This window comes from Hippocampus guttulatus, chromosome 1 (genome assembly GCF_054856545.1).
Source record: "Hippocampus guttulatus isolate MCC_2025c chromosome 1, RoL_Hgut_1.0, whole genome shotgun sequence".
Classification (NCBI taxonomy): Eukaryota; Metazoa; Chordata; class Actinopteri; order Syngnathiformes; family Syngnathidae; genus Hippocampus; species Hippocampus guttulatus.
The window spans coordinates 6,861,062-6,886,596 of NC_141261.1; the positions used below are offsets into that span (position 1 = coordinate 6,861,062).

Genomic DNA, 25,535 nt, shown 5'->3' on the forward strand with positions numbered 1-25,535 from the left:
TTTGTGGAAGTGAATCATTGTTTTGCAACGCAGTATAACAGCCTTTAAACGTTTGTCTTTATCGTGTATATTTTACTTCCCAAGACAGGGGTGTCAAACACATTTTTGTCGCGGGCCACATTTTCGTTACTGTTTCAATTGGAGGGCCGTTATGACCGAAACCATACAAAGAAGGGAAGAATAACTGTTGATTCAACTATTGTTTAAGTTACTATTGTGAGTGGTTTGGTAACAAGAAAATGCTTACAATCTCTCTCTTATTTATTACATATGAGAATTTTGGTAGACATTTTAGAAAGGATCATGGAAGTTGACATGTTTGATCTGCTTTCATGGGCCACATAAAATGATGTGGCGGGCCGGATCTGGCCCTCGGGCCTTCTGTTTGACACCTGTGTCCTAAGACATTGATTATTGCATAAATGCTGTAGTGTGATACTAGTTTTGGCTAAATGTTATAATAATGTAATTTGTACTTGATGGCTTTTTCTTTCGGTTTTTTTTTCCTGGGTTTTCCCATCACTCATTGGCGTAAATAGCCTTGACAGCTCAGCGAGCCTTTTGTGATATAGCTTTTGAGTTGTTTTCTTTCTTTGTTTCGTTATTATCTCTGGAGATGTTTACAGCATCTTAATTCCCTGAAGGCAAGTGGATTCTTTCCAAATACTTGCTAATTGTCTTGTTCTATTGTGATCTCATCTATAGACATAGCAGCGACATTACTCATTGCACTCCAACTCAATTGGAAAAAAAACAAATTATCATTCAACTTTGGGGGTGGGGTGGAGGTCCATTGCAAATGAAGCTTTGCATTACCGTGGCACTATTAAAAATGAATACTGAAAAAATACGGTTGCATGATATGTGAAAAACGTGATATGAGGTATCGATTTTGTAATATTTAACACGCACCTAAAGACAGTAGGTTAGTTGTATTCTCGGGTCATTCATTGGGATGACAATATATTTTTGATGTACAGTATATTGCCCGGTAGTCCAGTGGTTAGCACGTTGGCTTCACAGTGCAGAGGTACCGGGTTCGATTCCAGCTCCGGCCTCCCTGTGTGGAGTTTGCATGTTCTCCCCGGGCCTGCGTGGGTTTTCTCCGGGTGCTCCGGTTTCCTCCCACATTCCAAAATCATGCATGGCAGGCTGTTTGGACGTTCTAAATTGTCCCTGGGTGTGAGTGTGGGCGTGGATGGTTGTTCGTCTCTGTGTGCCCTGTGATTGGCTGGCAACTGATTCAGGGTGTCCCCCGCCTACTGCCCGAAGACGGCTGGGATAGGCTCCAGCACCCCCCGCGACCCTAGTGAGGATCAAGCGGTTCGGAAAATGGATGGAGTATATTGCTGTGTGCTTGTATACTTCCTGCTTGCAGTTCAGTTATATAAGAAGTGGAGCTTGACCAGCATGCATTGCTTCACAGCATAACATCTACTTGATGTCATGAATATGATGTTTTAGAGGAAATCTCAAATGGAAAAGTCAAAGTCACCTTAAGAGGATCTCTCTCTCTCTCTTTCTGTCCTTACATCAGGGATGGGCAACTGGTGGTCCCCGCCACATCACTGTGAGCCTCCCTTTGGTTTGTGTTTTTTTTTTTGACGGGGCTGGTAAATTAAAAATGTTTCCTCTCCTGCAGATTTATTTTCAATATTAAAAATAATACTAATAATTTAAAAAAAAATCTAAATTCGTGGCGGCCCGGTAGTCCAGTGGTTAGCACGTCGGCTTCACAGTGCAGAGGTACCGGGTTCGATTCCAGCTCCGGCCTCCCTGTGTGGAGTTTGCATGTTCTCCCCGGGCCTGCGTGGGTTTTCTCCGGGTGCTCCGGTTTCCTCCCACATTCCAAAAACATGCGTTGATTGGAAGCTCTAAATTGTCCAATCTCTGTGTGCCCTGCGATTGGCTGGCAACTGATTCAGGGTGTCCCCCGCCTACTGCCCGAAGACGGCTGGGATAGGCTCCAGCACCCCCCGCGACCCTAGTGAGGATCAAGCGGTTCGGAAAATGGATGGATGGATGGATCTAAATTCGTGCTGCTTGGTGTCCCCACAGTAGCGTGATGACAAAATGTGGCCCCCTTGCAGCATTGAAATTGCCCATGCCTTTTACATCATTTGTGAAGGGATGCGCTCAAGTTCTTGAACAAGTGTCTTCAAATCATTTTTCATTTTGCACTTAAGCTCGGCGTCAGCATTTGTGCACTCTTATTCGTTACAAATTCCGATTCAATGTGAAGAAGCGAGACACATTAATTCCACTAAAAGGCAACATTGATCACTTGGGCAGCAGCTAATTAAATAAGCCGGCAAGCTAAAGAAACTTATTCGTTTTCCTGACCTGCAAGGCAGGCGGAAGTGGAAAAGACGAGGTGAAAGTCAACCTGCAATTGGTGAGGAGAATATTCCATTTTGCTCCCCCGCACCGACCGCTTTGGCCGCAGCACTTGAGCGCGCGCGCACACACACACTCACACACACTCCTCATTCAGACACGGCGATGCATTCCGACGCCACGGACCACTCCTCGCTTGAGTCGACCCGGTTTTAGGATGGTGCAGAAATCCCTCAACGGCGGCGTTTACCCAACTCAAGCCGGCGAGAGGAAGCACAAAGTCGGCTTCGTGGGTCTGGAGCCAGGGGGTTCCGAATCAAGCCGGGACGGGGCGCTGCTCATCGCGGGCGCGGAGAGCAGCACCAAGCGGGGCAGCGGCATCCTTTGTAGACCCAGAGGCAGCATCTCAGCCGGGGGGAGATCCAGACCCCCCAAGAAGAATGCCAGTTATCGCAGGCTGCAGAATTTCCTCTACAATGCGCTGGAAAGACCGCGGGGATGGGCGTTCATCTACCACGCTTATGTGTGAGTGATGCTTCTTCTTGGCCTTATAGGTTTTTGGGTACTAGCAGACTGCTGTCTTTGTGCCATTTGAAAGGATTATGCGAGGCATGTTATTTAATGATAGTCAAAAGTTCATATGGTGTTGGCATCACTTCACGTGTGTCATCTTTTTTAATTCTCATTGTGTTGCTGTCTCTCTTTGTTGCGACATTTTGATGAGTGATCGGTCCCGATTGGATTTTTCATCTAACTGTACTTTACTCAAATGTTTGGCATGCCTGCTTTCTATTCCTGACATTTGTCAAAATAGGCTCGTTACAAACTTCACCCTCTGCCAATGAAGAAACAAACACAAACAAAAAAGAGGATAAAAGGAGAGATTTGAGAGCTTGAAAAAACAGGGACATAAAGCAGCAACATGCAGGGGCACCACCAAAATCTTGGCCCCAGGGGAGGAAGGGTGCTTGAATGTGTTTCAATGTTAATTGTAGTTATTTCATTAGTTTTCCTCCACGAAAATAACCTTTGCGTGTAGTTACAAATAAAAGTGAAAACCCTTTTTTTAAATGAAGAAATAACACTGTGTTCATTAGTGTATCACTGTGAACCATGTTCGCTTTTTCACGTCAAGTGCAGAAAGCTTTTGGAAGCGCATTGCATTGTGGGATATGGCGGCCATTTTGGCCTGTCGGTAGCAATGGTGAATGTAAACAAAGCTATTTTGTCACGTCTGTTAAAATGCAAGAAAGTGAATGGGACTTACATGGAAACAGACCACAACGCCTCGCTGACTCTACATGTATTTCTTTCTTCTCTCTATTGCGTCTTTCTTGGACTTGTTAGCTAGTTTGTACAAGTTAGAAGCTTCTTCCATGGAGGGACGGTTTCTTCGCCGTCTCTGATGTTCAGCATATTTGAGTGGTGAGAATAGTCTTACCATAACAAATAAATAATAAATGAATTAAAAAAAATAATAATATATATATGTGACGAGGTCACGACTATGATGGTCTCGAGCTCCACGTCGCTGCCGCCTCAAGAACACCAGACACTAGGATGTGGCTTTTCTCTCTTTTTTTTATTGCCTGCAACACAGTATGGCGGGAGGGATAGGTGAAGTCACGGGGCTTTTCAGTCTCAAAAATAACCTGTGACTTCCCTGGTAGCTCTGCCTGAACTAAACATCATCCATAAGAAAACTAAATGCACAACAAAACAAAATATACAACATAGGTGATCGTATATTAACTATTTACCATAAAAGGGGAAAAAAAACACACTTCCACTGGTATTTACGTGATGCCGCTGAACGCATCACATGCAGCAGAACGGCTGCGCAATGTACAATAATGGCGGCCGTGACGAACCGCGCGGGTACACGCCAGCCACACTGATAGCCAAATGAAAAATGACACGAAAGACTATATACAGTACAACCAAAAGGAAAGAAGCATTACCTGCAACACAGTATGGCGGGAGGGATAGGTGAAGTCACGGGGCTTTTCAGTCTCAAAAATAACTGCGCAACAAAAAAACACCTGTTAACTCAATGGATAAAAACTTTCATTCGACAAAACTTAAATTAAATGACGACACAAAAAGCAATGTGGACTCTGAACAAATCAGGGAACTAATTAAATACACAGCACCGTAGAAAAAGGAAAAACAAAGTGACATATTGTAATTAAACTAGAAATGAATCCGGACCATGAATGAAACCTGACTTACCCTGTGACTTCCCTGGTAGCTCTGCCTGAACTACGGCGGGAAGCTGGTGCCATACTGTGCGCTGTTGCGTCACTTCCGTCATAATTTAATAAAAGCAATATATCACTCCGTTACATACACCCCCCTAAATTATGCAGAAGTGAGGCAACACACATGAAAGACAGCAGAAAGACAAACAGGCAAAAACCATGGCTATCGGGCAAGGATGTGCAAGAGAGTCAATCACAAGAATTCTTCTTAAAGAAGTGTGAAGGAATAGAGTGGTACCAAAATCCATTCTCATCACAGACCAGATGAAATGCCATTTACATTTCACAAAACTGCACATAACAACACCCATTAATAAAGAACCATAAAGATATAATGGTGACAAAAGGCACACAGCATTAGCAAAAAAAACAGAATCAAATGGTCATACTAAACCCATATCAATGTTGGCATCCCGACTCTTTGATAGGACATCTCACATATAAGCCTAACAGGGGGCTTAACTGTTCTACCACACCTTGTGAAAGTGACGGGGCCCTGTGTGTCCTGTGGTTGTGTGCAAACTACCTCCTCTAGTACAGTCTCAACTGGGGGCGAGTCGGAAGTCGAGTGTATAATGTCAACCACCGGATCTGTCAACGGCTCAGTCTGTGTGTAGATGTCATGGCCCACTGACCGACCTCTCTCACTGACGACCTCTTGACGCGCATCAACAGAGTCGGGTTCCGCAGAGAAGCACTCATGTTCTACCTCGGCCTGAACTGGTGACTGCATGAGCCAGTTCTCAGTGCGCAGCTGAGCGTCCTCCTGATCATCAAAAACTGAGCTCTTGTCACTCCCACAACGTGCATCCATTTCCGACCCATCTGAACATGACCCGTGCTCCACCTGGCCTGAGAACGTCAAGAAGTCAACTGGGAGCAGTAAGTTCCTGTGTACGACCTTCTCTCTGCCCGTGGCACCGTCCCGGATCCTGTACACATTGATCGATGGCCTCACAGACACTACGTCATAAGGGGTCGAGTCCCAACGATCCGCAACTTTCCTTTTGCCCTTCTCGCCTCGATTGGCTAGCAACACTCTGTCACCGACAGCTAATGGCGAGCCCTTGACTTTGCGGTTGTAGATCTGGGCGTGACGGGCCTGTTCCTTGAGTGCATGCCGTTGAGCAATCTGTGCGGCCTCAGAGAGATCCTTCTTCAAGTTGCTCACAAACTCATTGTGACTAACAACATTGGCATTCTCCAAGACATGATGGAACATAATGTCAACGGGCAAGCGAGGGACACGTCCAAACATCAAGTAGAACGGTGCAAAGCCCGTGGTCTCATGTACTGTGCAGTTATAGCAGAAAGTCAACATGTTCAACATCTGTGGCCATTTGGACCTGGACTTTGGGGGAAGTGTTCTGATCATGCCTCCAAGAGTCCGGTTAAACCTTTCCGCAACGCCATTACCCATGGGGTGATACGGCGTCGTGTGGGACTTGTGCACCCCCGCCATCTCGAGAAGATCCTTGATGAGTCTACTCTCAAAGTTAGCTCCCTGATCCGAATGGATCCTTTGGGGGAACCCATAGATGCAGAAAAACTTATCCCACAGGCAGCGGGCAACCTGCTTTGCTGACTGGTTCCTGCAGGGGAAGGCAAGAGCCAACTTTGAGAAATGGTCTGTCACAACAAGGACATCAGTGGTTTTCTTGTCACCCGACTCCGCTGTCCAGAAATCAATGCACACTAGTTCCATTGGAGAGGAAGTGCGGATGTTCTCCAGGGGTGCCCGGGCGTCCGGCTCAGGGGTCTTACCCACGATGCATCTCCGGCATTGCTTCACATGCTTTGTGATATCTTTTTCCATCCCAGTCCAAAAGAACCTTTCACTCGCCAGAGAGAGCGTCCTAGAACAGCCCTGATGACCAGCTGTGTCATGAACACCATGCAGAACTTGACGCTTCAGAGACCCAGGTATGACAAACTGGAAGACTTTACGGTCCATGTGGCGATCTTTCCTTACTCTGTATAGAGTCCCATCACGAACTTTCAACTTCTTCCAGTGCCTCAACAACATAAGCACACAGCTCGACTCAGCTGCTCTTTCGCGTGCAGTGGGTCTCATATGCCGCCGGACATAGAAGAGTACTCTGCTGATTGTAGCATCTTGCTGCTGCAGATCGCGTAACTGGCTATGGGGAATGACAATGGAAGGATCTTCTTCAGGTAGCTGTAGTGACAATGGGGCCGCTCCACGGAGCCGAGAGACACCACCAGTCTGATGGACATCCAAAACAGCAGACACCTCCTCTGCACCAATGGCACTTCCAGACGACTGATCGGGAGCTTCCCCCTGGGGACCTCCTCCATCGTAATCCCCAGCCGTGTGAACGACCTGACAGTTGTTGGTCAAACGAAGAGCATCCTGCACCGTCCCATTAACAACTCCTTGGACCTCATTCAGTAAGGACAGGTAGGGCTCTTTCACAAGGCGATGACTCACGCAAGACTGGACAAAGGGTTCTCGACTCAGGGCATCAGCCACCGTGTTCTTGGGTCCTGGAACGTACTTCAGGTCAAAGTCATATGCCGCCAGCTTCGACACCCATCTTTGTTCGCAGGCATCTAGCTTGGGTTTGGTCAGAATATAGGTCAAGGGATTGTTGTCAGACCATGCAGTAAAGTGTCTGCCTTTCAGCCAGTGGGAAAACTTGTCACAAATGGCCCACTTCAAAGCAAGGAATTCAAGCCTGTGAGCAGGATAGTTCAACTGGGCTCGCGACAACGTTTTACTCGCAAAAGCCACTGGTCTCGCAACCTTGTCACCAGGTTGACGCTGGGAAAGGACGGCCCCGATGCCGTCAAACGATGCATCGACAGCAAGGATGAAAGGTTTCCCGAAGTCGGGATGGGCCAACGTCACGCTGTGTGACAGGTCGTGCTTCAAAGCCTCAAAGGCACTTTGACACTCAGTGGTCCAGTCTTCCGCTTTCAACTTCACATGACTTGAAGCATCCAATGCAGGTTTCGCCCTTCGTCTGGCTTTACCACCAGTCTTCTGGCCCGAAAGGAGCTTGAATAGGGGCTTCGCCTTGACGGAGCAGTCCTCAATGAAGTGCTGATAATACAGCACCATCCCTAAGAAAGACCTAATCTTCTTCTGCGAGGGAGTGAGGCCATCACTATCCATCAAGTCAGACACCTGCACCCTGTTTATAGCTTCCACCTTTCCGGGGTCCGTCTGTACCCCTGACTCGGAGATGACATGGCCGAGGAACTTCACAGATCTCCGAAGAAAGTGAAACTTCTTCGGCGCTAGCCTGAGATTATGGTTCTTTAAACGGGAGAAAACCATTTCCAATCGCTCAAGCGCAATCTGCTCTGTCGGACCAAAGACCATGAGATCGTCAAGATAGCACAAAAGGCTCGTGAAGTTCTTGTCACCAAAAATGGAAAGCATCATCCGCATGAATGTAGCCGGGCTGTTCGATAAACCCTGTGGCATCCGGTTATATTCGTGCAGGCCAAAAGGAGACGAAAAAGCAGTGTACTTCTTGTGATCCTCAAACAGGGGCACGTTATAGAATCCGGAGGTGAGATCCATGGTGGAGAAGAAGACATTTCCCCCAAGTGCGGCAAGAGCATCAGCCTGATGGGGTAGTGGGTGAGCATCCCGCTGTGTCCTTGCATTAAGCCATCTGAAATCTGTGCAGATGCGCAAATCCCCATTCTTCTTCCACACTAAAACCAATGGAGATGCATATTCGCTAGTGGATTTCCGAATGATGCCCTTTTCTTCCATCTCATTGAGAGTCATCCTCAGCTTCTCATATTGACTCGGTGGGACTCTCCGGTAAGGCAGGCGGAACGGCCTCTCATCCACCAGGTGTATCTTGTGCACAAAGTCAGAGGCCTCCCCACAGTCCATCTTGTTCCGTGAAAAGACCGATTCATACCTCTCAATAATTTGGAAAAGTCTGTCCCTCCACATGTCAGACACAGCACACGCATCCAGGTCCAGATCGTGTAGCCCAAGCTTGTCCAGTGCAATCTTAATGTCCTCTTTGGACCTTGGCCTCGCAGCATGCATAACAGATTGGGAGAAAATTTGGATGTTGTCGGGCTCAGACAAGTCTTCAGCAGCAATGCAAGGAAACACATCAGCCAACTTTGCGTTTCTCTTCAATACCACTTGTTCACTAGAGGGGTTGATGACTCTCACTGGGAGCCATCCATCGCCCCACATCGGTGCGATAACCCTGCCAACCAGAATTTTCCTGGATCTGCACCTTGATTGAGTTGGTTCAACTATGACTGTGCTGCCAACCGACATCAGTGCGGAGGCGGGGAGCTTAGCCCAAACAAGATGTTCACTCCTTGGTTGTAACATCACACACTGCCGTAACTTCAGTGTGCCAACTTTGTCAGGTACAGTTACACCCCTCCATCTCTCTGTGTTAGAAAGGAGTGAGAAAAAGTGGTGAGAGTCATCGTCAACGATGCTGCCGGGCTGTGACATGAGCCGCCAGTAGCCTTCAGTCTTCCTCATCAGATGGAGAATTTTCTTAATGGCATTACTGCCCAGAATTACGTCATCGGTCTGTCCAGGCACCACAAACATAGGCACAGCTAACTTGCAATCATACACCACCATTTCCACATCGCATATAGCCGAAGGTGTCACCCGATGACCTCCACATCCAACAATGACAACGTCGTCTGCAGGGTAACGTTTCATGTCTGGATCGCACACCAACAATCGAGCCATAGCCGACTCACTCAATGTGCACCCAGTGGAGCCGCTGTCAATCATCGCAGCCAGGGAAACACCAGCTATTGTGGCAGTAGTGTAAAACAAACTATCCGACTTCAGAACCTTGTGTGTGCCTTGAAAGATAATCGTCTTCTCTGTGGGGACACTGGAAGTGAGTGACTCCAATACTGATCCGAAATCATCTGTCAAACTATTGGGAGGGTTGCTAACTTCATCCACATCGCACTCCCTTGGATGCGGACACATTAGTTTCCCGACTGTGGTGACTGCGAGGGCTGTGCCTGCACGGGGCAGTTGCCTCTGGAATGATCGGGTGAGTAGCACAAAAAGCAAAGTCTCTTTTCACGGCAGTGAACGAGCGCAGAATGGTCGGGGTTAGCGCAGACAGCACATGGGAGATTATTCAAACCTTCAACCATAGGGAGCCTTGGCCTACGTTTACCAGCGGCAGAAGTGGAGGAAGGATTAGCTCCCTGCAGCAAAACTCTCTCCAGCATGGAAATGACACGCTCAAGAGCCGCGGAGTCGGGCGCCCTGGCTGGGTGGGCTATCCGACCGTCATCTTGGCCCGCTGTGTTCTGCCGCATCTCAACTTTGTTCACATAAACATGTTCAGTGGGTTTCCTGCTCACCACAGCCGATGCAGAGGCCCTTGAACTAATCTCTGTCTGGTACTCATCCAGTATAGCCTGGACCTCAACTGCCGACCACTTGTCTATTGTTTTCGACCTGAATGTCATGGAGAGATCCTTGGATGGGCAATTCTTGATAAACATCCGTGTTACATCAAGAGAAGAACAGTCCAAATCTCTGCCCCGTTCCCTGAGACGGTCAGCGGCAATCTCAGCTGCATTGTTAATCCTCAACCAATAGTCATATGCGTCCTCATTATTCTCGGGGAGCGTAGTGTAAAAGTCCGCTAAAGGGAGAGGTGAACAAGGGACAGTCGCAAAATGTTTACGAAGAAGGCCATAGATGGCATCTGGGTTCTGGGTAACATCAACTGCACTGTTTCTTGCGCTAACTTTTACAACATCTTTAGCTCTACCCCTGAGGTTCATGAGGATTTCCTCTGCCTGATGCTCTGGAGCTACATTTGCTCTCCTCATGTAGTTCCTCATTAGGTCCTCCCACTCATGCACATTAACTGTATCAGTGTTATCCCCCTTGAAAGCTGGAGGTTCCCGAACTTTCCTGTGCGGCACGAGCAGAACTTGTGATGAGTCAAGACTTCGTGCGGATGTGTCAACGGCCGTGTCATGGAAGACTGAGTTGTTATGCGTGGCAACGTTACGTGTTGGGCTGAGTTGCGCAACAATGCTATCTGCCAGCTGCTGGCCAACATGTCTTATTATGTCACTCATCTGACCAACTATGTCAGGTGACGGGGGTAAGGGATCTGTCGTCGCGAAATCAGTAGCCTGTGCGCTTGTCATAGGCACACTGCACTGGGTCTGGGAAGGAACTCTGTCCCCACTAACTGAAGTGGCCTCAGCTAGAACCCGCCCATTCCCCTCTGCACGAACTACACCACTCTGTACAGGACTACTAAACTGCAACACGGTCGGGATCCCTCTACCTCTACCAACACACTTATTCAAAGGCGTGCTAAATGTTCCTTGCAAGGAGCTCATCTTGAGACTTCACAAAAAAAAGAGGAGGAGAAAAAAAATAGCAGAAAAGTACACCAATTGCAAAACAGCAGTTGAGACGAAAACACACTAATCACAGAACATGAGCACACACTGTCCACCTAGTGATAAGAAGAAGCGGCACAGCGTCGTGGTCCCGGTCCGAAGTGGAGAGTCAACTTGTGATCGACGGGTCACGGCACCAATGTGACGAGGTCACGACTATGATGGTCTCGAGCTCCACGTCGCTGCCGCCTCAAGAACACCAGACACTAGGATGTGGCTTTTCTCTCTTTTTTTTATTGCCTGCAACACAGTATGGCGGGAGGGATAGGTGAAGTCACGGGGCTTTTCAGTCTCAAAAATAACCTGTGACTTCCCTGGTAGCTCTGCCTGAACTAAACATCATCCATAAGAAAACTAAATGCACAACAAAACAAAATATACAACATAGGTGATCGTATATTAACTATTTACCATAAAAGGGGAAAAAAAACACACTTCCACTGGTATTTACGTGATGCCGCTGAACGCATCACATGCAGCAGAACGGCTGCGCAATGTACAATAATGGCGGCCGTGACGAACCGCGCGGGTACACGCCAGCCACACTGATAGCCAAATGAAAAATGACACGAAAGACTATATACAGTACAACCAAAAGGAAAGAAGCATTACCTGCAACACAGTATGGCGGGAGGGATAGGTGAAGTCACGGGGCTTTTCAGTCTCAAAAATAACTGCGCAACAAAAAAACACCTGTTAACTCAATGGATAAAAACTTTCATTCGACAAAACTTAAATTAAATGACGACACAAAAAGCAATGTGGACTCTGAACAAATCAGGGAACTAATTAAATACACAGCACCGTAGAAAAAGGAAAAACAAAGTGACATATTGTAATTAAACTAGAAATGAATCCGGACCATGAATGAAACCTGACTTACCCTGTGACTTCCCTGGTAGCTCTGCCTGAACTACGGCGGGAAGCTGGTGCCATACTGTGCGCTGTTGCGTCACTTCCGTCATAATTTAATAAAAGCAATATATCACTCCGTTACATATATACAGTATATATATGTATATATATATATAGAGAGAGAGAGAGTATAAATATTGCAGTTATACAGATGGTAGATATCAGTAAACTGTGCAGCACGATCACAACCACGAACACCAGTCTCATTTTTTTCGTTCAACATTCTTGTTTTTTTCAAAGGTTGCCCAATATGTTTGTGCTTCCTGATAACACTAGCACTAGCAGTCCAGCGTTTCACCTGCCTTGAGCTACACACTGGACTCAACTATAGCCTATAGGTAACACGTTAAAAGGGAAATGTTCATATTCATACTGGAATATACAATAGGTAAACATAATGGGGAAATGTTCACAATCTGGCTGTGAGTAAGTTATTGTGGTAGTGAAAATGCATGCTTGGGTAGTTGGCAGTCAAATTGGCCCAACTACTGAAATATTTACAGAGCATGGCAAATTGACTGCCTTGGAAGGAGTAGTAAGACTGTGCTTTCATGGAAAAACACACACACACACTGACACACATACGCCTACGCAAGATGTCTGGATTGTTGAAATGTTAGTTTAATACCTTAACAGTGGACTAAAATTCCATCCTCACCAGTTAGGGGAATCACAGCACTCAGACTACATTTCTTGCATTGTGGATGAGGTGGATGCAGGGAGGAATACAGGAAAATACATTTGGATCCAATCTGTAGCAAAAATCCTAAAATATTTTCTGTGGAATCCTTCAAACCGTTGTCCTGTGGGAATTGCCGGTTCTCAAACTGTTAGCAAGATTTGAATGCAATGCAATACATCCTGATTTATATAGCGCTTTCACAACAGCTGCAGCTGTAACAAAGCGTTTAATAAAACAGTTAACATAAAGTAAAATAACAAACACAATATGTAGCCTCGGAGTTTGACAAAAAAAAGATTCAAATCGGAAAATAGCATGTATCGAGATATATACCTAATTGTCTTTTATGAGACATGTATGCTAGCTTTGAATCAGTTTGACATTGCCGATGATTTGTTGTTTCTTTGAATTTAATTAACTTGGATGGTTTGGACATTGGAGAGCTTTTTTTTTATTTTTATTTTTTTTACCTGTTGTTGCATTTTCATAAACATGACAAAAACTACAGCTGTATCACGTTGAATCATACTGTAGCCCATGTATGACGAATCTTAGCAACGCATCTTTTTTGGAGAGATTCATACCCCGAGTAGCCTCACTTCCCCGAAGCGAATTTGTGCGAGACATGCACTGTAACGTGCATGGTAAACAAGCTGTCCTTAGCCACGGTTGCTATATTGCGAGCATGATTTATTCATGATCGAGTGACATGTTGCCCCTTTTTTTGGGGGGGGGGGGTCTGGGGAGCTGTCCAATTCCTTCTTTTCCACTCTTGTTGCAAACCGGGGGTAAATAATCCGACCAAGAAACCGAGGCTGCTGGGTGTGCCCATGTGTGAATGGCATATGATTGGCAAGAATCTTGGGTCACACCTTCTGTCTCCACAGTCTTTGTCTGGCTGTTCTTGTGAAGGTCCATCCATCCATTTTCTGATCTGCTTTATCCTCACAAGGGTCGCGTGGCATGCTGGAGCCTATCGCAGCTTTCTTCGGGCAGTAGGCGGGACACACACCCTGAACTGGCACACAGAGACGAACAACCATCCGCGCTCACACTCACAGCTGGGGACAATTGAGAGTGATCAATCAGCATGCCATGAATGTTTCTGGAATGTGGGAGGAAACTGAAGTACCCGGAGAAAACCGACACAGGCATGGGGAGAACATGCAAACTCTACACAGGAAGGCCCGAGCTGGCATCGAACTCACGATCTCTGCATTGTGAGGTCGACGCGCTAACCACTCAACTACCGGGTTCTTGTGAAGGTGTTTTTAAAAAAATAATAATTAGAATAAAAATAGAGACATATATTGAGGTCAGGGAAGGAATATCTATATAATTTAACTGAATGGGTAAAAACAATAAAACAGTAACATAGCTGCTTGTGGCTCCCAGTGTTGCCTTTTCTGTGGAAACCGGGTCGAAATGGCTCTTTGAGTGTCAAAGGTTGCCAAATCTTGCATTAGACACTCAGAGGTACAAATCTTGTGCCTTTTTTGGACACTTAATGTAATTACTCCTCTGGCCATCCCAACAGGGAATCTAACCCGATGCATTTCGATACCATTTCTACAGGGTTCCCAATCCCGGAATGGTCCAGCATCAAAAGATTCCATTATGGACTGTCAAGGTCATTCGTGTGGATTGTACATTTAAGACATGTCGATCAATCACTGGCATTCAGCTGTTTGATCTCTCATTAGCAAGGACGCCTGTTGTCAATAAGAGTGTTATATCCAACATCATATACCAGCTTGTCCATCCGTTTTTGAGTGTTGGCAGCGAATATGGAGCTCTGACTGTGAGGCCAGATCCTGTCTGAGGGTCATTATGTTCTTTTTGCAAAGTAGAGAGGCCTCTTCAGCAGTCAAGATGCAATTCGGTCACCTGCACCCTCAAGGAGAGACAGGAAGGAACAAAGTAAGGGAAGGAAGGGCACTGAGGACGGATTGAACTTTTTTTTTTTTTTTTGCTGAGCTAGTCAGCTGAAAACTAATGTCCAGGCAAACAGATGCTACCTGCAAAGACGGTGCCCGATACAGAGCTCGGTTAGCTTTGACCTGCCTTGCACAAACACCTTCATAAACCACCTTCATTCTTTTAGCAGTTTTTCAACAATGTAGTACTTCTACAACAGGGAATATCAATGAGAATATATTTTTTAATACACCGTGTTCAACTGTTATCAATGGAAAGGCAAAAAAAAGAAATCTGTCTTTGACCAAAAAAGTCACACTTGTGGAAATGCGGCTTAGCAGTGACAGAAATCAAACTGTCAAAAATGTGAAGGGAGAAATGGACTGTTGCTAATAATATGAGTAATTTGGTGTCACGTTCAAAAACAATGTTTTGATCTCTCCTTCTGTGTTGGCCTTCTTATCTTGATGAGACAACTCAAATGTGATTTTCTTGGAAATGGGCTCAATTTTCTCGTATTGCAGGCGCTGGTTGGGCTCAACAAACCCGACAACCAACCCCAAAAGAATTTACAGATTTCCCCAGCTCGAGTTTGTCGCAGTCTATATTTAGCTTTGACGAGCATGTCGAGGGAGGCAATGTAACACTGAGTGCTTGATCTGCAGCTCAGCAAAAAATGTGCACTTTTCTACATCCAGAAACCTCTACTTGGCTTGATTAATCAATAGTCACATTTCTACTTTCTATATTTTTCTGTATCGCTGCATTCTCCCCAAAAATTTAAAGTTGGAAATGACCGGCCACCTATAATCAAAAGTGCCACGGAATGGCACCATGCAGTCAAATCTCAGACTCTTGAAGCTGGGGGCAAATGAACCCACTTTAAAATTCTTCATAAGGTAAATGACACTACTAACATGCAAGTTATGTTACACAACAATGTGATTGCTGACAATTTAGTCCTACAGTTGTGCCATATGTTGACCTTTTCCACCGTGCTTTTGCTAGTGCCAGTGCCAAGGTTAGCACAAGTTCTTACTTTTTCCACCATGGAAATAGCTCCAACTTGACTCTTTGTCAGAGGAAAGCCAAACACGTTCTTCATAAGAACTAGTTCAGCACCAACTAAGTGCAGCATTGGCCCTGGTGCCAAACTTTCTGGGTGGAAAAGGGGGTAATGGAGAGCATCTTGAGATCACTTTTGTTGTCAACTGACATAATGTAAACTCTATTATTCTTTATGTAGATTATTGGTGAAACAGTGGGCACTAGTTCCACATACCTGTAAGTCATAAATTCAAAATTTGCCACATTTTGAGAAAAAATATGGAGGGATGTCCTGATACGAGATTGATATCGGATTTGGTCTAGTACGATATCAGCCTCAAAAACAGTATCAGCAGTATCAGATGTGTCATGCATATATATATATATTGACTCTGAATGTACTGAAGTAAACTTGAATTGTTATTTAGCACTCTAAAGAGTATCATATTTTAAATTGACCTTATTAGGGTTATTTCTCAGGGTCTTTTAATTTCTTTTGTATTTAATTTTCTTCATGTGCAGTACATTCTCATGTTTGAGGGTGAATTTATGTAATGCAAATGTTTGGAATAAATGAGTCATATTTTGCATCATACCTACCGTTACTGACTAATGAAGTCAAGATGGCGCCCGAGTAGGCAGCAGTCGGCAAGTGCTCTCATGAGCCTTGCTTTTTTTGTTGTTTTTGTGTTTGTTTTGTCACTTTGTGTTTGTTGTTACGTCGTGTGGACCTGATGTGGACTTTTTTCAGCATTTTTTGGCCACGACATTCATCAAGGAGGAAACTCTGTGCTTGGTGGTTGCGCCTTCTCGGCAGCATGGGTATACCAGCACTGTTTTTGACTGGGAGGAATGTCGGCGCCATTTGACTGTCGTTGCTGGACAGTCCCGGGGCGCTTGTGTCTTGCGCCTGTAATGGGCAGCATTTTTCACAGCCCCGCTTTGTTCGGCAGAGAGATCGGTGCTGTTGAACGGTCTGCGGCTGGATGGATTTAAGGCTTGAGGAGCCGACGATGAGAAGAAAGGAGCGTTAGCGCGGAGCGCCGATGCGGATTTGGAACTGGGAGTCGCGGCTTGGAGTTTGAAGCGGATTACGTGGGACAGGAGAAGTGAACTAATCTCTTTTCGTCAATGGACGCTACAGCTTCGTGTTTGCTTTCAAAACTTAGCTTGTAGCAGACGTGTGCACATTTTCAGCATGACGTCTCTGATCCACTGGTGAAAGGACACTTTGATCCTCTCCTCTTTCATCTAGAACTGCTTCAGACAACAAAGTGTATGCAGAAAAGTGGTGAAGATTGTACAACTGTCTGTGTCCTATGTGTTGTGTTGTGTTATTTTTGTTATTTTGACTTCAAAATGGCGCCGCGAGAGTGGCTGCCTTTCCAGCAGCTCCTATATTTTGTTGTTCTACTTCTTCCTTTCATAACTTTGCTGCTGCGAATTAGGAATTTCTCCATTGCGAGACTAATAAAGGTTTTCTTATCTTATCTTAATGTTCTTTGTTTGAAGAGTATCAGTTGATCAAGACTCTTCTAACATCTCATACTAAAAAAAATCAATAAAAACATGAATCATTCCTGCTGATATTGTATTGGAATGATATTGGTATTGCTCAGCGCTCTATGCTGCAAAATCGGTATCGTCTCGGAAGTGATAAAGTTGTATCGGGAGACCCCTAAAAATATGCGCACCACCCGTCATGTGGTTCAACCGGCGTGGAAGTAGACTGGCAGGTCTGGAAAAATGCACAACATTTTTCAGAAATTCCCGATGGCCACCGGTTTGGAGGTTTATATGAATCTTTGTCTTTTGAGAGAATGTATAAGGAGAAAGTAGAAACGAATTGTTTGGCTGCTACAGGGGGGGAATATCTTCACCGGTAGTTACTGATGATGAAGTTTGCCGTGAAATGCTTCCGGTTTATTGACATTCCCACAGATAGAAGTCCCGGTAGTAGATGGCCTGATGGATAACTAGATTTATTTAATGGCCATAATGCAGTAAAGCTTTTCAGCTCGGAGCGAGAAATGTTAATGTGTGTAATTGTGCAAAAGCTGCCAGAAGCAATACTGCACACGTATCGGTCACATGTGATAAGTCAGAGAGAATGTGAAGACATTTTTTACTCTCATTCCAACAAATTACAAGACAGGAAAACTCATAAAAAGAACTCTTAGATGGCAAGGCAGAACAAAAGCTTCTTTCACACATTGTAAGTGCTGTGTTTTACCCAGCAAGCTTTGACTACAGTGGCCATCAATGATGTATGGGATGCTAAAAACACACACGTTCATTACGGAAGATGACCTCACTGTAACTTGAATAAAACAACCCAGTGTGTGCATGTAAATGCGCTCTACACCAGAGATGAAAAACACAATCAAATGATTTCTACTGTTTCTTCTCATTCACTCTTTGTTTGCAAGTCACCACAATTTCTTCAGTTCATAATCTAAAGCAAACTTCCGTGAATAAGCTTTGAAAAAAACTCAAGTGACTTGTTATGGTTGTCATGAGTTCACTTTCTAACAAATCTGCATTGCTCATAAAGCACTACTGATCTTTCTTGCTTCCCAACGGGGTGTTTCTACGTCAGCTACCTGACACTGTGATGTGAAACCAGCAATGCAATTTCTCCTCATTCCGTTCCTGGAGTAGAACGGATGTGATGATTCACCGTTGACCAATCGATAGAGAGCCGTGGGCCCACATCTGCCCTTTTGCTACTCTGCCATCGTGGGCAGAAGTCCAACAAATATGTTCCAAGTTTTATCTAGTACCCTTGACAATTTTGCTCGAAACCGATACCAAATTGTCAGGGCTATCAGGCAATCAGACCCTTGAGACAAACTTAAAAACTCAAGAGAGACTACGAGTCAAGCAGAGTTGTCTTTGCACAAGGAGAGTGAACGGGTGTCATCCATTACAATCGCCAAACAGCTCTGGAAACAGTTTGCTCGTCTCTCCCTTTTTATTGTCTCAGGGATCGTCCTAACATACAAACTTTTAAAGGGGTGGGGAAACACACAATGTTCAGTATTTCTAGGCGAGTGGACGAGTCATGCCGACGATTGGCTTGTGAGAGCAGCTGTGGCCGAAATCTCCACTCCAAGCTGGTGTCTTCAGCATGATAACCTACTTTGATTCGCACACCGTGGTACTTTTCTTTTCACTACGTATGTCAATGAAGTCCTCGCAGTGCCGCACTAGTAGGTTGATTATACATTTAGAAGCAGATAGTGATAAATGAAATACAATTACTCTTACACAAACTGAACCAAAATGCTCCGTGGAAATGACTGCAGTGAAATTCCCATGTGTAGTCGGCAGTATAAAATCTTGATCACCTCCCACATAATAATTGACCGATTTAAGAATTTTGTCAAACGTATGGAACCCATTTTCCATTCATCCTGGCCTGAAGCAATTCAAGCAAAATCTTGTGCAGTATTTTGTTGCAAGCAACAAAGGTTTCGACTAGAAGAACACAAAGGTTTGATTTAGGCGTGACCATTCTAGCTGTGACCCCCCCCCCCCCCCCCCACTGTCGATTAATGATTTTCAAATGATCATGCCTAATTACTGCAACATCTAATCAGCCCTCTGATAAACCTAATGATTCTGAACCAAAATTGGCTTTCGTGTTCTGTCCATTAAACCAGAATAGGGTTCATCACAAAGATATCGGGGTTGTGGTCAAGGACTCTCATAAACTGCTGCCAACAAAGTTGGAAGCATAGGACTACAGTATTTAAAATGTCTTGGAAAGATGGAGAATTACCAGTCAGGGAATATAGGGGTCTCAATGTAAGACCTTTAGATAGAATTCATAAGATAAGTACAAACAAACAAACAAAAAAAATGAACTTGTTGGTGAATGAGGTCATTTATATTAACGTGGACAATTACTTCCCAAAGTGAACAGGTGACACCTACTGTAATTCCGAGCTCTTGTGGTGTGTGGCCTCATTACCCTTTACTGTAATGAATGCCGCTCATGTCAGATTCTTTTTCATCTGCTGCATTGGTCCCAGTTTCGAATTTCGCCGGGCGTTCTCCATTAGCTCGGCATTGGATTCTTTCCAGGAGATCTTGTCTGTAGGAGGTCCCCGAGGGTGTGTCCTGCCGTGTCTCATGCTATCATAATCCAGTTATCTCACATCCAATGAAATGCTAGCTGGAAGTCATTTTGGCATGGGAGGGGCGTTTGCGGAAATGATTTTTTTTCCACTACTACTTCAGTGACTCAAAATCCATCATGTGCTTGTCTCATATTCATTGAATCGATAGATTCTTACTGATTACTTTCAGCTGCAGTCGTAGCTGTGCAATCAAATCTTTTTCGCGATCGCTGAAATCAAAAGCTTGCTGTTATCTATCTTCGTTTCTTCAATCAAACTTATTTGGTCCAAAATGTTCCTTCCTTTCCTACTCACTTCTGCTATCATTAGTCATCCTTAATGAGCTACTTGGCCAGTCTCTGTAAATGAGAGCACCGCCCAGACATGATTCATCCATTTTCCCAACTGGGTTCATTCAAATTCTTGGAATCAAGTCTTTTGTTTTAAATTGATCTACGCAACCAAAGCCCAGCGTTGAATCTGAAGTGAACTAAGAATCTTGGTTGCTTCAGATCAATGGCCACCTTGCCAAACGGTCCATTTTCCCTTGTCATTTTTCTTTGACGTTACATGCCATTGAAGAGAGAGAATTTGACTTTCTTGACCCTTGTAAACAAAATAGTAATTTCTCACTATCGTATAACGGTCGCATACTTACGGTCTTCTCTTCTTGTGATCTTTCCTAGTTTCCTCCTGGTCTTTTCCTGTCTCATTCTCTCAGTTTTTGCCACCATTAGAGAGTTCAAAAATAGCTCAGAGAGTGCCTTGTACATCCTGGTGGGTATCCCTTCCAGAATTTAATGCACAACCTAATTTATGTTTACCCTTCAGCCCAAACCGTGAACGCCACCCTTTTGTTTCTGCTCCAACAGGAAATTGTGACCATCGTGGTGTTTGGAGTGGAGTACATTGTGCGGATATGGGCTGCTGGCTGCTGCTGTCGATACAGAGGATGGAGAGGGAGGCTCAAATTTGCCAGGAAGCCTTTCTGTGTCATAGGTGAGAAACGTTCACGTCAAATGTCCACGTAGATTCTCTGTCGGAGTGTTTTTGGGCAACGGTGTTCAATGTGGCATGCCGCTGTCGTCAGACATGATGGTCCTGGTCGCCTCGGTGTCGGTGCTGGCAGCTGGATCGCAAGGCAATGTTTTTGCCACATCGGCCATCAGGAGTCTGAGGTTTTTACAGATCCTTCGCATGCTGCGTATGGACCGTCGTGGGGGAACTTGGAAGCTACTTGGATCAGTCGTGTACGCCCACAGCAAGGTGGGCAGACACGCGGCATGTACCGTAGAATCGTGTGATGTTGGTCGAATTTCAACCCATTAAAAAGTGAATGGAACGTTCTGTTCCAGGAATCAAAAACTCTGTCATCATAAAACGTTTGTTCATCACATGGGAAATGGTTACATAAATGTTGTAAAATCCTTTGACAAAGGATTGGGATTAGATTTGACCAACTTTTCATTGGGTAGTCGAATTCGACTTTCATTTGACAGATTGAAATGCAAAAAGAAAAAACATCAGATGAAAATTGAATATGCTGTACTTACTAGTATTGATGAGAGTCCTTATTGTTATTCTTATTTTCTTTATGATGTGCCTAATGGCATAGTGGTACATTCACCCGACTTGTGTGCAGGTAGCGTGTGTTCAATTCCCATTCAGTGAGAATGTCAAGAGTTTTCCGTCTGTTGCCGAATGACTCAACGGTAGTCTGCCTTTTGTCCACAGTCAGCTACGATAAGCTCCGGCTCCCCGTGACCCTGAAAAGGATAAGCATCATAGAATACGGATAGACTCTCATTGTATTAGATTATCCGTCTCATTCGCCAGCAAATTGCTGCCCGAGTGACACACTTAACGTGCAGTCGTGTATCCTGTTAATGCATCCTAAAAGTGAAGTATTAGCGAGCACTATAAGGCAGCAAACCACAGAAGGCAGTTTATGTGAATGTGAGGTGGTGAGGAGGAGCCACAGCTGATGGGTAAACATCCAAAGAGAAGACACGAAATAAAATGGAACTTTGAGTTATGAACATCCTTTTTACAAACAATCTGAGTTACACACAACATTTTCGTACAAAAATGACCTGTATTTTTTTTTCTGGATCTACATTGTATCCTTCTGTGACGTAGCGCGGACAGCCATAGGCAGACGTTCCACCTCTGCATCCTTTGATCATCCAATCACCATTCTAATAGCTGTTGCGTACAATGAGTATGCTACCCAAAAAAAAAACAAGTTTCACTGGATCGGTGTGCCAGAATCAAATCAACCAATGAACTAGAAAAGAAACACTCAAATCAAAATTTCCCCATGTCATTATGAAAAGAAGACTTTTTCAACAAAGGAGTTCTTTCTCGTTTTAAATGTTCAGTATTTTATTTCTTTATAAAAGTGTATTTTAACTTATTTCTATATTGCATCATATTTATTTTATAACACACACTGGTAAAAAGTAAGGATGATTTAAGTTTGGGGCCGGAACGGATTAATTGCATTTCCATTCGTTACAATGGAAATCATTACCTTGATTTATGAACATGTCACGTTAGAAACACGGTCAAGGAACCGATTAAATTTGTAAATTGAGGTTCCTCTGTACTTGCCTGAGATGAACACCATCATGTCCAGTTTTCTAATCATTTTAACATCTCACTGTATTACTGTTGGTCTGCTGATGCTTCCCGCATCGCTTGTATGTGCAGGAGCTCATCACAGCGTGGTACATCGGATTCCTATGTCTCATTTTGGCTTCATTTCTGGTCTACTCGGTGGAGAAGGAGTCCAACAAAGAGTTTGAGACCTATGCAGATGCACTTTGGTGGGGACTGGTAGGACTCATCCATACTTCTTCATAATAATAATGGTCAAACCTTACAGGTATTTGTTCATTCGCTTCATCATTTCACCGAAGAAATGTCTTTTTAAAAATCTTTCCCCAGATAACTCTTACCACCATTGGCTATGGAGATAAAGTTCCAAAGACTTGGAATGGGCGCTTACTGGCGGCCACCTTCAGTATGATCGGTGTGGCCTTCTTTGCGCTTCCTGCTGTAAGTGACATACAGCATGTGCTTTGTTCCGTAGTGCATCATGAAGAAAGCTTTGTTTTGCTTGATGTGCAAAGATGTAAAATGTGTATCCATCCAACTTCCAAGACAGCTGCGGTAGGCTCCAGCATGCCCGCAACCCTCGTGAGAATGAAGAAGAAGAAGATCTGCCTATTTTCTGACATATTATGGTCCAAAATATGTCAGAAAATAGGCAGATATTTTGATAATTGTTTTCCAAAGTAAAAGCATATGTTTGAAAATGTCTTACTTTGATTAAGAACAAATATGATCAGTCTACCTTCATGCTTTTGTCAACCCACGAAAACACTCAATTTTCACAAGATCTTTATCTCCTTCACATTCACGCGCCTCCTCTGTGGCCGACTCCGGATGTATATGTTACTCATTATTACACGCTCAGCTTTTTACCTCTGATTAAAAGATGTCAGAGTCAGCAGTCTTACGGGTTCATTGTGCCCTTTGTGGGAAAGAAAAAAAAACGATCACGCAGTGTCAGCACTCAGTTGACAGGGAGTTGTGTCTGTGAAACAAAATTTACACTTTCGCTCCTTTTGCCGGAGTCTACGAGCTGCCTTTGGGCAAGTGGTCACGAGGCAATCACAGAGCACGTATATAGACAAACAATAATTCACACTCATATTCACACCCATGATGGACTAGTAGTGGCTAGCATTTACACCTTTCAGTGTACAATCAACTTTTCTTCTCTTCTCACGTTCGTCACTTTTTTTTTTCCAAAACGTATTTTTGTGTCCAGCACAAGTCTAGCGCAAACTGCAGTCTTAACTGCGTGCATTTTCGTTTTTTTAGTATTTTCATGGATGGCTGGAGTTACAAATGGGCATTTCCACTGTTGTGGGTGTGAACACAGCCAAATTGATTCAATCGGCTTCCCTCATTCCATTCGGCCTACCTGTCGGAAGGAGAACAGTGTTTATAAGGAACTGCAAGATCTCCGTTCGAGGATTATGTTAAGTTGGCCGCTGCGAAGTGGGCACTTTGAGACTTCCTTCAGATGAGAAGATGATAATACTAATTATCATGCATTCAGTTAATTGATTTGTATAATGATTGTGAGATTCTGATGCATGCTGATGTCATATTTATGAATGAAATACGATGACATATCCTACAAAAACAGTATCAGCAAAACGCAGCATCTGTCTGCCTCAGCATCGCCAAAACTTAGACCTGGTATTACATGGTCTAAAGTCTGGTCTACTTTCTGTTCCCTAATTGTCAGGTGCGCATATAACATGTAATAGAAATTGCCTTTGGTCTGCAGGAACAGTCAGCGAGACCCAGTGCAGTGTGTCAAATTCCTAAATGCTGTAAAGTAGACTTGCCCCGGCATAAAAATGTAACTATTAGACGTTTCGTTTAAAACACAGTAGTAGTTTCTGCATTATGTACTAACATTAAACTACATACAGCATAGTCTGTTGCTTTTCACTGCATCTGGAAAAGAAAAGATTGATTTTTAAAATCCACTGTGCTCCTTTGTAGGGCATCCTTGGTTCTGGTTTTGCCCTCAAAGTCCAAGAGCAGCACAGGCAGAAACATTTTGAAAAGAGACGCAATCCTGCAGCAAGCCTCATCCAGGTACCTGTTTGAATGCAAAGTTTCACTTGGCTCACTTGTCTTTGTCAGAAACCCTCACTGCCATAATTTTGTGCCACATCTCCCTCAAGGCTGCATGGAGGTTTTATGCAACCAACCTTTCCCGCACGGATCTGATATCCACTTGGGATTTTTATGAGCAGACTGTAGCAACCCCGATGTACAGGTAGGCTATCGTTCAATCCGATGTTCCCTCACAAAAGTATGAATAAAGCAGTGTCAGAAAAGTTCCAGAGCTGATGTCACAAACACAAACCCAAATTACAAATTACAAACTACGAGTTTTCCCCTTCAGTGTGAGCCAGACTGCCATCTACAAAGAGATTCTGACACATTTGCTTTGTTTAGTGCAAGAAAAAAGGTGAGAATTGTGGCATGACAACTTGTGGCTGCTTCACCATGACAACGCATCTGCTTACTATACCCTAACCTTAGTTTGAAACCCTACTTTGAAACCCTAACCCTAGTTTGAAATCTTTATTGTAAACCCTAACCCTAATTTGAAACCCTAATTGGACACCCTAACCCTATTTTGAAAGCTTAACCCTACTTTGAAACTCTGTTGAAACCCTAAACCTAGCCTAAAACCCCAATTGAAAGCCCTAATCTTAGTTTGAAATCGTGATCGGAAACCCTAACCTTAATATGAAACCCAACTTTGAATTTCTAACCCTAGTTTGAAACCCTAACCATAGGTAGAAACACGAATTGGAAATCCCAACTATAGTTTGAAACCCCACTTTGAAACCCTAACCCTAGATTGAATCCCTAATCAGAAGCCCTGACCATAGTTTGGAAGCCGACTTTGATACCCACACCTTAGTTTGAAACTCTACTTTGAAAGCCTAACCTTAGTTTGAAACCCTAATTAGAAACCCTTTCCTAGTCTGAAACCTGAAGCCTAGTTTGAAATTCTTCTTTGAAACCCTGCCCCTAGTTTGAAATCCTAAATGGAAAACCTAACTCTAGTTTGAAACCCTACTTTGAAACCCTAATCCTAATTGTAAACCCTACTTTGAAACCCTAACTGTAGATTGAAACCCTAACCCTAGTTTGAATCCCTAATCAGAGGCCCTAACCATAGTTTGAAAGCCTACTTTGATACCCACATCCTAGTTTGAAACTGTAGTT

General features: G+C 44.2%; 1 protein-coding gene across 5 annotated transcripts in view; it reads left to right on the forward strand.

The window, feature by feature from the left end:
• The first annotated feature begins 2,417 nt into the window (after nt 1-2,417).
• kcnq2a (potassium voltage-gated channel, KQT-like subfamily, member 2a) overlaps nt 2,418-25,535 on the forward strand; it is a 36,931-nt gene continuing 13,813 nt past the window's right edge. For 2 of the 5 annotated variants that reach the window (XM_086106784.1, XM_086106750.1), the window contains exons 1-8: nt 2,418-2,862; nt 20,390-20,480; nt 20,576-20,702; nt 20,794-20,969; nt 22,416-22,541; nt 22,653-22,763; nt 24,291-24,386; nt 24,476-24,570. In XM_086106784.1, coding sequence (XP_085962910.1) covers nt 2,555-2,862; nt 20,390-20,480; nt 20,576-20,702; nt 20,794-20,969; nt 22,416-22,541; nt 22,653-22,763; nt 24,291-24,386; nt 24,476-24,570 — 1,130 coding nt within the window. In that variant the 5' untranslated portion in view covers nt 2,418-2,554. The remainder of the gene's footprint in view (nt 2,863-20,389; nt 20,481-20,575; nt 20,703-20,793; nt 20,970-22,415; nt 22,542-22,652; nt 22,764-24,290; nt 24,387-24,475; nt 24,571-25,535) is intronic. The other 3 variants (XM_086106758.1, XM_086106766.1, XM_086106775.1) reach the window with 3 other exon arrangements.